The sequence below is a fragment of the Pteropus vampyrus genome, unplaced genomic scaffold (assembly GCF_000151845.1).
Source record: "Pteropus vampyrus isolate Shadow unplaced genomic scaffold, Pvam_2.0 Scaffold185, whole genome shotgun sequence".
In the NCBI taxonomy this organism is placed as follows: domain Eukaryota; kingdom Metazoa; phylum Chordata; class Mammalia; order Chiroptera; family Pteropodidae; genus Pteropus; species Pteropus vampyrus.
Window position 1 is genome coordinate 2,312,070 of NW_011888966.1, and position 12,465 is coordinate 2,324,534.

The following is a 12,465-nucleotide window of genomic DNA, read 5'->3' on the forward strand; positions in this document are numbered from 1 at the left end:
AAAGATTGATATACTTGACTACATTAAATTTTAAAAATGCTTGTCAAGAAGAAAATATTTACAGCATATATCATAGAACAAGAGTTAATATTCCTGTGTTAGAACTCACCCATGATTAGAGAACTGTAAGTTGAAGCAATACTAAGATAACATCACCTCTCAGATTGGTGAAAAATAGAAAGTATAACGCGACATTGTGCTAGGCAAGGCTGTATGGAACTAGGCACTCTCACGCATAGCTGGCAGGAATGCAAACTGGTACAACCCTTTCTGAGGGGAATTTGTCAGTATCTAACAAAACTTCAAAAGCACTTACCCTTTGACCCAACCATTCCTCTACTGGGAATTTCCTTGAAGATACACTTCCAACAATACAAAATATACATGTACAAGATTATGCATTGCTACATTGTGGTTGAGAATATTGAAACAACTCAAGTGTCCATATGTAAGATAGTAACTGAATAAACCATGGCATATCCATGTGATGTATTATTCAGCTGTAAAAAAGAATAAGGAAGATCTCTGAATTCATACAAAATTATTTCCAGGCTATATTAAGTGCAAAAAGCAAAGTGCAAAAAATGTGTAATGTGCTACTTTTTGTGTAAGAAAAGAGAGTATAAGAAAATATACATGTATGTGCTCATTTGTATGAAATAAGGAAAGATGAGCCAGAAACTAATCAGTTATCTACAGAGGGACGTAGGAATATAGTGGAAAGAAGGTGGAAATGATAATAGTATAAAGAATGAGGCGGGGACACATCTGAGTACATCTTTTTGTATAACTCTGACTCTTAGACCTGTAATAATGTTCCTCATATCCAAAACATGACTAAAATGAACCAGGAGATGAGGGAAATTCAATATGGAATACAAACAACAACAAAAAATCTAATTCTATTTCAAATGAGTAATACAACCACACTGAAAAGGGTGAAGAAATAAGTTACAGTATTTTGATGGGATACTATATAAAGCTAAGGATAAAATGTAAAAAAAAAAAAAGAAATTATACAAATATGAAAAGAAAACAGGTTAAAAATCCAGAGGTAATAAAAGATTGATACATTTATTTACATAAAAATAAATGCTTCTTAAGAAGACAAGCATATATCATAGACAAAGGGTTAATATTTTCTTAATATACATTGTGCTCTTGGTGTTGTATCTAAGAAATCTTTGCCTAACCTGAGGTCACCAAATTTTTCTCCTGTTTTCCTCTAAAAGTTTTATAGTTCTAAGTTTTACATTTAGGTCTAAGGTCCATTTTGAGTTGATTTTTTAATATATGATAAGTATGGATCTGATTTTTTTTTTTTATGTGGATAGCCAACTTTTGCAGTACTATTTTTTAAAAAGGTGATCTTTTCTCCACTACTTTGCCTCTGTATCTTTCTTAAAAATCTGTTGCCCCATACGAGTAGAGTTTATTTCTGGACTGTCTATTCTGGCCCATTGATCTATTTGTCTATCTTGGCACCAATACCATGTAGTTTTGATTACTATAACTTTGTTATAATTCTTGAAATCAGTGTTAGCCCTCCAACTTTGTTCTTCTTTTTCAAAGATGTTTTGGCTATTCTAGGTCTTTTACATTTCCATATGAATTTTCAAATAGGCTGGTCAATTTATATTCATAAAGAGCCTATGAATTAGGCAGGAATTGACATTTTAGCTATAATGAGTCTTCTGAGCCACGAACAAGGTGTATCTCTCCATTTATTTAGGTCTTAATTTCTTTTAGCAACATATTATACAGTCTTTAGTGTACAAGTGTTTCATATCTTTCATCAGATATATCCCCAATTATTGCATATTTTTGATGCTATTGTAAGTGTACATCCTGATTGTTCTCAGCTAATATAAATACAGTTGGATTGTGTATATTGACTTTGTATCCTGAAGCTCTGTAAATGCAATTATAATAGTTTTGTAGATTCCATTGGATTTTCTACATTGATAATCATGTCATTTTCATATGAAAACAGTTTTACTTCCTTTCCAATCTGGATGCTTTTTGTTTCTTTTTCTTGCCTAATTTCACTGTCTAGGAATCTTGTACAATATTAAATAGAAGTAGTGAGTGGACATCTCTATTTCGTTTCTGATCTTACAGAGAAAGCATCAGTCTTTCCCACTGAGTATGATGTTAGCTATAGGTTTTTCATAGATGCTCTTTACCCTCTGTGGAAGTTCTCATCTATTCCTGGTTGCTGGGAGTTTTACATTAGGAATAGACATTGGATTTTGCCAACTTCTTTTCTGTGTCTATTGAGATGATCGTATATTTTTTCTTTTTAGTTTATTAATATGGTGAATTACATTGATTTTCAACTATTAAACCAGCCTGGGTTAAATCCCACTTGATCATGACGTATAATCCTTTTCATATATTGTTGAATTTGATTTGCTAAAACTGTTTATAGAATTTTTGCATCTATGTTCATGAAAGATTTTGGTCCGAAGCTTTACTTTCTTGTAATGTCTTTGCCTAGTTTTGGTTCACATAGTGTTTTTAACCCACTTTCTTCCACTGATAAACCACAAATATATTTGCATATCAATAGATGCATTTTTGCAATGTTTGGGAGCATAGCAGCATTTCGTTCTGGATGAATCACAATTTAACATAATGTTGGATGTTTGTTTCCAATTTTTTACTGTTATAAACAATACACACTTATTCTGCATAAATTTTTGCAAACACAAAAGATTTTTAGGATAAATTTCTAGAAGTGAACTGAGTGGGTCAGAAAGCTACACATTTTAAGACTTATGTATTGTAAAACTGTCCTTTAGAAAAAACATAACAATGTATATTCCTATCTGCAGAGTATAATATTATCTGTTTTTCAAAACTCTTCCTAAAACTAAATATTATTATTGTTATTTTTTAAATATTATTTTTTAAGGTAGGTCAGTAGTCCTTGCAATGGATGAAAGCCATTTCTACCACACAAACTTCTCAGCCCCATTAATCTAAATCAGCTCTAAGTGGCTTTAAGTTACTAGAGAAGGAAAAATGTTGATAGATAGATGATGTCCTTTTAGGTAGAGAAATTACCATAATGATGAAAGATCATTAAGAGATTTGTTTTTATCCCTTAACCTACCTCTGATATGCCCTATGCCCATATCTCCAAGGCAACAGTACCGGTAACTTGCTGATGGAAAGTACTCAGTTTTCACACATGTGGTTAAAGGATAATTTTTTTCTTTTTTTCTTTTTTTTTTTACTTTCAGGATGTCAGGGCTGGAAGAGCTCTTAATAACCAATCAGTCCAATCCTTCATTTCATAGATGAGAAAATTGACACAGGGAGAGAGAAGAACTTGCCCAAGATCTCATAGGAAATCAGAGGTAGAGCCAATGGTTAGACAAAATTACTGCTAAGTTCTATTTCTGTTCTGTCTGTGACTCTTCTACTTAGAAGAATATCTAAATAGAAAACCCCCTTCCCGAACATACACTTTTCTAAATCTGTTGTGTTAAGAGAAGCTACTGCCAAATAAAGAAAACAATTACTTTTGCATTTACATTTATGCTTGGTCTTTGTTTCCAGGGATATCATGAGTAAATAGCATCCCTTTTCCCATTAAATGAAACCAGCAAAGACACAGCCTGAGAGGTAGCAGTACTGACTTGCGTCACCTACATTTCTCTTGGAAAGATAAAAAAGTCGCTAATTAATATAGAGATGTTGGGGTTTGATGAATGTATATAACAGCCACAGTGAAAGTTAAACTGGGGATGGGAGGAAGGGAGAACTATTAGAAAAAATTAGATAATTATGCATAGACACCTGTGGAGTTGGCTATGGAATGGTTGATGGGTTGTATCAGCTCATAGAGGGCTTGGTATGTTCCAAATACACACCCCAAAAGGCCCAAGATGCTGATCATGATGTCCTTTGCAATGGTGATGCAGCTCATGTCTTCAGGGTAAAAGGTGATGAGCTCCAGGAGGGGTGGGATGATGAGGGCCAGGGCACTGCTGCTCACAGAGCCCACCAGGGAAATGACCAGGTCCAGGCGCGGGATGAGGATGGCTGAGACACCTGTGGGGACAGAATTTAGAATCACTGAATGTTCTTGCAAGAAGGGAGCTCAGAAATAAACCATTTATTTGGAGTCTTATAATTCCACAGATGCCTGATAAGCCATTTTGGAGAGGTAGGAAAGAAGCCCACTGCAGACTTGAGCAGTGGGTTGGGCCCTGTGGCTCTGGGCTCCCACCTCTGTTTTAACCACCAATATAGATGCTCTCCTTTTATGTTTTCTCTTTTGGGTTTTTCACCTATAATATTTATTGGAAAGGCCCCTCTACCACTTATCTGTCACAACCTTCTCATTGTAGGGATGGGAAAATCTAGAGCTCTAGAGGGAACTGGACGTGCCCTAGGTCACAGAGAGCTGAGAATCCATTGAAATGCCCAATCTAAGGCCCTTTCCACTCTATTCTGCTGCCTCTCATTTATATGAAAGAACTTGGTATACCTTAGGTACTCAACAAATGCTTGAGTCTTACCCAGACACTAAATCTACAGTGCATTTGTACTAATACCCATAATATAGCCACTGTCTAGAATCAAGGACAGTTAAATAATGAGATGGCTCGTTGCTGTAAGAATCTCAACCACTTGTTTTCCTACTCTTAGAAGGACATAGATAATTAAGGAGGACATAAAACATAAAGACAGAATTCAGCTGCTCATTTCCTATCTCTTCTGTAAACACTCAAATCTTCATCTTTTATATATATGATGAACATATATCATGGATTTTCCAGGAAGAGTACAATTTCGATAATGATTGAATGAATAAATATATAACTTATGTGATTCAACTTTAGACAATCATTTGATTTTCCTATGAACACATTAGGAAAAATATGTTCTAGAAAGCACCCTTACTAGCTTGCTGGATCTTGAAGAAAACATCACCTCTTTCTGAAATAGTTCCAACATATCCAATCAGAGAATGATTGAGACTCATATAGACTCCCATAGTTGAGAGTCCATCACTCCTCTGATGGGATGGTCCCCATCCACAGCATGTTTAATAAATTGCATACTGGAGCATGTACAGAAAAAAATCAGTGTCTGTTCTCCAGGAGAGCTCACAGTGACAGGGCAGAGAAGATATGTTCAAGGAAGCTCTAATGCAGGGTAGACAAGAGGAGGGTCAGATCCGGTTAAGTCGACCCACTGCTCAGAGCTCTTCCATGGCTCCCCATGGCCTGATTGCCTTAGCACAAGGTCCCATAGGACTTGGGCCCTGCCAAATCCTCTGGCTCATGTTTCATCACTCCCCACTGCTTTTCATTCTCTAAAGAGGCCAGACGTAGGTACCTGCCTCGGATCTGTGCAGAGCCTGCTCCCTACACATGGTACACTCTTCACTCCTCCATCTACCTACGACTTATCTTTGAGGTCTTCACTGAAATATCACTCCACTGGAGAGGACTCCCTGACCTGACCCAGGTAGGCTAAGTTATAGGACCTGTAATATTCTCCTAGGGTTTTTCCTCTTCTTACATTCTTAACCATCAGATGGTACATCTTTACATCCCATCTTCACACTCATCACAATGTGCTGTAATAAGTTTTTTGCATATATTTCCCACTCAACCATAAGCCTCATGAGGGCAGGAGCCATGTCTCCTTCATTATTCGTTATTGTGTCCCTAGTGTCTAGCACAATGTCAAGCACATAGTAGGTACTCAGCAAATGATTGTTGAATGAATGAAGGATAACGGAATTGACAGGCGGATTAGGGAGGAGGAAGTGTTCATTTAGCACATACCCGAAGCAGGACATGTTATTAGGTCAGCCGTCTCAGGTGATGACTTCCCTGTTCCCAAGAGGCCTGAACTACTGTTTTTTTTTTTTTTTTTTTTCCTTTTCAACTTACACCCTTCCTATTAGGAAAGATCTCAAAACAACATATTTATAGGCTCCTGATGTCTTGGTACAGACCAGGAACTCTGAAACACTTTAAGTCAAACAGGTTTGCTGTTTCTGCTGATGAAACTTCAGTTACGTGAAGTGTAACATCTAATATAGCCTGTTCTTCTCCTGGACTGCTCCAAGAGTTACAGTTTCTCCTGACCCCAAACTGAAATGGATTCTGGCGTCTTTAAGACTCAATTTGCTCTTTGACTCGTGGCATCTTTAAGACTCAATTTGCTCTTTCTCTTTCACGATAATCCCATGGGTGGTGGAGGACAGATATAGAAGTTCCCCAAGCCCCCACTCCCCCCAAGAACATCCCTAGTTTTTTCCCTCATACCTTTTCCGGTCTTCTTTCTCTGGACATGCTTCAGAGAAACAATTCCTCAACTCTGTTAATAATGTTTCCAAAACATCTACCATAGCTCCTAATGTAAATGAATGAGTGAATACATGAATGGAAGGAAGCATGAGGGAAGGAAGAAAGGGAAGGAGGGTGAAAGGGAGAGGAGCACACTCAAAAAATGATCTTTTCCACGACCTTAACAGATCAGCCCCTTAAGGTTTTTCCCTACAGTTAAATAGTGCTTTACCATAGGGGACTTGACCTTAATTTATGATAGGAAGAAATATGGCACAATGGAAAACACAGACCTGCATTCAAATTCCAGCTCTGGCACTTAGCAGCTATTTGATTTGAGCATGTCATTTCATTTCTCTGGGCCAGTTTCCTCAATTGGTAACATTACATGGCTAGGCTGTCATAAGTATAGATAATGTCAGTATTGAGCTTGGCATACAGGAGGCATATAGGAGTGCTACTGAATGAATGATTCTTCTTTCTCTCATAAAAAGCCAATGTATACTTTCTGTGCGTAGGCAATAGAGATTAGTGGAACATTTACTATGTGGTAGTTCTGTTAAGCCCATTTTTCAGGTGAAAAGTTGAGGTTCGTAGGTAAAGTATCTTGCCCAAGCTTATGAAAAAGGCAAATGGCAAAGCCAGTGGTATTGGGGTAGATGCCAGTGTGGTTCCCAGCCACAGCTTTGGGCAAGAAGTACCCTTTTATCATACTCACAGGTCAGACAGACCAAGGCTGTGCGGACAGACAGGTCTGCAAACAGTGCCCAGCTCTCTGACACCTGGGAGATGACGATTGGGATGATGATCTCAGCTGGGACGTGGAACTGGAGGGCGTAGGTGAAGAAGATGCCAATAGAGTACATCAACTTGACTGACTGGTACAACCTGCCGACAGATGGATAGGATGTGAAATGTGACATGGCTCCTGGGTGGAACCATGCAGGACTCATTTACTGCTCAGAAGCTGGTACTTGTCACTGAGTTATAGAACTGGCTAACTTTCATTAACTCAGGCCCGACCCACCACCAGAGCCGCCTGGGAAACTTATTGAAAGTACACATTCCTGGAGATTCTGATTCAACAGGCCTGTGGCTCAGAAATCGGTGCCTTTTTTCTTTTAGATTTAAAAATGTATCCGCGTAGAGTAAAAGTCATAGTACGCAAGTCACACAGTGAAAAGCCTCTCTTCCACCCTTGATTCCCGTCTCCAGTTCTTCCTTCCACAGACAATCCCACTAACAGTTTTCCTGTAGCCCTTCCAGAAATAATCGGTGGATAATACAAGCTTATACTGAATGTAGGCGCGCATTCACGCACACACTCACGCACACCCACGGTAGCATCCTCTACATATCATTGAGCTCCATTTTTGATCATTAAATATTTCTTGGAGATTGTTGCCTATCAGTACACATAGATTTGGCTCTTCTATTTAACAGCTGCTTGGTATTACAATTGCATAGATATATTATAATTTTTTAATCAGTCCTCAATTAATGGATAAATTATTTCTAGTCTTTTGCCAGTAAACAATGTTGCAAAAAACATTCTTGAACATGTATCTACATATAGTATTGTAACCCTAGAAGTAAAAATGCTGAGTAAAAGTATATGTAATTTAAAATTGTGATAGCTGTTGACATATTGCCCGTATTAGAGGGCTTGTTCCCCACATCCTTGCCAAAACAGTGTGTGAACACATGCTGCTGTTTGCCATTGGGTTTTTAAAAATTGGCACTTCTGTTATTATGAGGCAAACAGCATCTTTTCAAATGTATAAAATGCCATTTTGGGGATTTGTCTGTGAACTGTGTGCCCGTGGCCATTTTTCCCCCTTGGATTGTTGGTCTTTTTCTTTGTGGGAAGGGTTATCTGTTTATCCATTCTTTAAGGCCTCTCATGACCAGCCAAGTTCAGAGCAGGTGTGAAATCCTCATGGCACCTAACACCCACGTTTTCTGGCTGAGGCCCCAGAAAGAAAAGCACCCTACCCGAGGTAGCTAGTGGTGGCCTGAATTGCCCAGAATAAGAATGGCCTATTAAGATGACATCTGATTTGTATAAATTAAGTCGCAACTTCAAAGAAATTCCACATTTATTATTTCATCTAGTCATTACCACAACACAGTGAGGGGGTGAGGCTGGTAATATTTTTCTCATTTTGCAGCTGTGACCTTGTGGGAAATGAATGCCACACCATCCTACTCACCCCAAAATGCCCAGGCTGTGGGGACACATAACCATGATAATAGCTAACACTCAACGACTGCTTACTATGTGCCAGACACTTTTCTAAGCATTTTATGTATATTAAACCAATTAATCCTCACAATCGCTCCCTGAGACAATGTGGAAGTCATCTGGGCTGTTCAACAAATACTTCCAGTTCTTCCAAGCACACTTCCCTGCCCCTTGGAGTGAGGTGTGGCCATGTGGTTTGCTTTGACTGATGAAGTGTGAGCACAAGAGATGTATGCTTTCACAGCTTTATGGTAGAGGGCGTGATTTGTGTACTCCCTGCATGGCAACCAGCAACATTTTAGGGAGTGGCTGTTCCATCATTCTGGGCCCTGGATTGGGGATGGTACAGAACTGAGCCTCAGTTATCCCTAATGGGACATGCAGCATGAGCATATTTTTAAGCACTTGTGTTTATTCAGCTATTGAGATTTTGGAGTTATTACTAGACTGTAACCTAGTCTACCCTGACTGATACAAATCGGCATTAGTATTACCCTCATTTTATAGAGGATGGAAATAAAATCTTCAAGATTGGGCAGCTTGTTCAAGGTCATATAAGAACCAGAATATAAATCTCATTACTTAGCTTTAGAATCTGTGCTCTTAAACTAGTGGCTCTACTGACTGCTTAATCACGATGCATCCAATACTTCCAGAATAATGAGAACGGCTAACGCTCAATGAATGCTATGTGCCAGCCTCCAAAAATGTTTCTTGGATGAATGAATAAACAAGTAAATAAATGAATGAATGAATGAATGACTGCAAGAAGTCCAGACCAAATTCCAATGGGGGCATAGCCATGGCAGCCTAGGTCCATTTCTGGAATTGGGGGCCCAAGTAGTGGTCCATCTGCAACCTCAATCATTACTCTGAAGTTATACTTTCTGTTGTTGCCGTTTCTGCTTCCCAAACACTCCAGGCCATTCCTGTTTTAGGGCCTTTGAACTGTAGAGTCAGACAGACTGAGTTTCAAGTTTCAGCTTCTCACGAATAGTGGGAGTTGGGACAGTTACATACCTCTCCAAATATCAATTTCCTCACCTATTAAATGGAAGTGATAATAATCATGCTAACTCCTAGGGCTAACTCATAGGACTGTCTGGATTATCAAATTTACCTGTTATTATAATACAAGTATTAGCAGTTAAATGTGCTATGATAACCCAAGGGATGCCATATTTTGTCACTGAGTCTCAGATCCCATGACTCTCCTCTCCCTACCCCAGGCAGGCAGGGACGTACCAGCAATTGGGCAAGTTGAGAGTGATGCTGGCCTGGGTACTCGATCCAAACTTCATGTAGCCGAGGGTCCCTAGGCAGACGTAGAGGATGATGATAAGGGACATCCCCAAGTACAGAACAAAAGAAAACTGCTGTGGATGCTTCATCTGGTTTTTGAGAGGCAGGACCTGGCGGTGAAAGGAAGTTATGAAAGAAAGAACCTGCAAAGGAGCAGGTTCCTCATTAGCACAGACATCCTTCAGGTGGCCCTGGGTCGGGGAAGAGGCCTCTCCACCTGGCCACACCCCCTTTCATTTCCCTCCATGCTTTCTACTGCCAACAGCACTCTCTTCCATCTGGGCTAATGAATAAATTCTCATTCAGTCTTCAAAGCTTAGTATGGTACCTGGGACAGTTGGTGCCCTGTGAATGGGTCCTGACTTTCCCTTTCACTGGGACAAGATCATAATCTTCACTTTTCATAAATACTATTATTTAGTCATCTGAGGCAATGGCTGGCTTCCCTAGAGAGCACTAGGGACAAGTCACTCAAACCCCGCATTAATCTTACCATACCGACTCCTTCAAACGTGAAGATGGCTGTACCGAAGAATAGCAAAAAGGTCTCCCAGCTTGCCATCAAGGGTAGGTTGCTGGGATCTGGAATCCCCTGAAAGGAAGGAGAAGGGCACTGGCTTCACCATGTCATAGAAATCATCCCAAATCTTTGCCTGGAAGAAAGCTGGGCCACACCTGACATCAACAGAGCCGGTGTTAGGAGCACCCATGAGATGTATAGAGCTTCGTCAGTCGGCTCATCTTTTAAAAAGTTATTATTTTTACTGTGATAAAATACATAGCATAAAATTTACAATTTTAACCATTTTTAAGAGTACAGTTCGATGGTTTTAAGCACATTCACCTTGTTGTGCAACCATCACCACCATCCATCTACAGAACTTTTTCATCATCCCAAATTGAAATTCTGTACCCATGAAATAATAACTCCCCATTATCCAGCGCCCTGGCAACCCCTATTCTACTTTCTGTCTCTATGACTTTGACTATTCTAGGTACCTCATATAAGTGAGATCATATGATATTTATCTTTTTGTGACTGGCTATTTCATTTAGCATATTGTCTTTAAGATTGATCCATGTTGTAGCATAGATCAGAATTTCATTACTTTTTTAAGGCTGAATAATATTCCATTGTATGTATTTACCAGATTTGTTTATCCGTTCATCTGTGAATGGGCATTTGGGTTGTTTTTACCTTTTGGCTATGGAGAGCCCTCTCATCTTTACATGTGGGGAGAATGGGACCGAGGGAGGGGAGGGGAATTACCTGAGGCCACTCTCCAAGTTAGTGGCACAGTGCAGATAAGAATCCAGGGCTTCTGTTTTCCAGTTCTCTAATGCGTCTTTCCTATCATTTATCTCAGAGCTGTGCAGTCTACTAACTGGTACAGCAATTATCACAAGTCTAGAGGGAACAATGATTTTAATAGACTCCTGGGATGGGCAGAATAGTGTGCACGTCCTAATCCCTGGAACCTATGACTATGTTATGTTACATATGGCAAAGGAGAATTAAATGTTCAGACTGAATTAAGGTTGCTAATCAGCTGAATTTAAAGTAAGGAGATTATCTTGGATTATCTGGATGGGCCCAATGTAATCACAAGGGTCTTTAAAAATGGAAGAGAGTATCAGAAGAGAACCCGAGAGAGATGATAGCATGAGAAAGCCTCGGCCTGACATTGTTGGCTTTGAAGACGAGGCAAGGCACGTGGGTTGGGAAGGCTCTAGGAGCTGGAAAAGACAGGAAAACAAATTTCCCCTGCAAGTCTCCAGAAAAAAATATATAGTGAGACCTCCAAAATTGTAAGATAAATTTGTACTGTGTGAAGCCACTAAATTTGTGGTAATTTGTTACAGCAGCAATAGGAAACTAATACAACCATAATGACTTTCAAAGAAATGAAACCATAATGGTGGAATTTCAGGGCCTGTCACAATAGCATAGCATGGGCTTAGGAGGCAAACTGACCGGAATAGAAAAATTGCTTTCTGTTTATCAGTTTCTTTGTCTATAAACAGAGGATAAAGGTAGTACTTCCAAAATAGTATTATTGTGAAGATTCAATGAGTTAATATATGTAAAGAACTTGGCATCAAGTAAGTCAAATTCCTTTATCACCCATGTATCCCTTATCCACCTATCTCTGTTACACTTTTTGTTGATTATTTGATCCAAGTTTATCTCCTCGAGTGAATGTAAACTCCATGAAAGTGGACACCCTATCGGTTTTACTTACCACTGAATCCCCAGGCCTTTGCACAATATCTGGATCACAGAAGGTATTCAGTAACTGTCTAATGAATGACTCATCGTTATGCAGTATGATGATGATAATGATGATGATGACCACAATTTGCTTTTATAGATTGTGGGACAATAGCTGTCACAGATATCACCTTAGCAGGGGCTGCTCAGAATAGTGGGTCACCTTCCTTACCTTTACCTGCCCATAATGATAATAACCCTCCCCAAGTGTCTCAAAAGCCTTGAACACAGACTCCCTTTCTTTGGTGGTTTCAGGCACAGACCTGCACGATATACTCAAAGATCAGAGCCATGCTCCCTAGGGTGGTGATGTTGGCCAGTGTTGAGAA

The 12,465-nt window shown here is 39.3% G+C and overlaps 1 protein-coding gene across 1 annotated transcript in view; it reads right to left on the reverse strand.

Annotated features, from left to right (window-relative positions):
- Positions 1 to 3,752: 3,752 nt before the first annotated feature.
- Positions 3,753 to 12,465, reverse strand: part of SLC36A3 (solute carrier family 36 member 3) — a 25,295-nt gene continuing 16,582 nt past the window's right edge. The window contains exons 7-10 of the mRNA XM_011371237.1: positions 10,358 to 10,456; positions 9,808 to 9,974; positions 7,036 to 7,205; positions 3,753 to 4,062 (exon numbers count right to left, since the gene is read on the reverse strand). Of these exons, the coding sequence (XP_011369539.1) occupies positions 3,794 to 4,062; positions 7,036 to 7,205; positions 9,808 to 9,974; positions 10,358 to 10,456 (705 nt within the window). The 3' untranslated portion in view covers positions 3,753 to 3,793. The remainder of the gene's footprint in view (positions 4,063 to 7,035; positions 7,206 to 9,807; positions 9,975 to 10,357; positions 10,457 to 12,465) is intronic.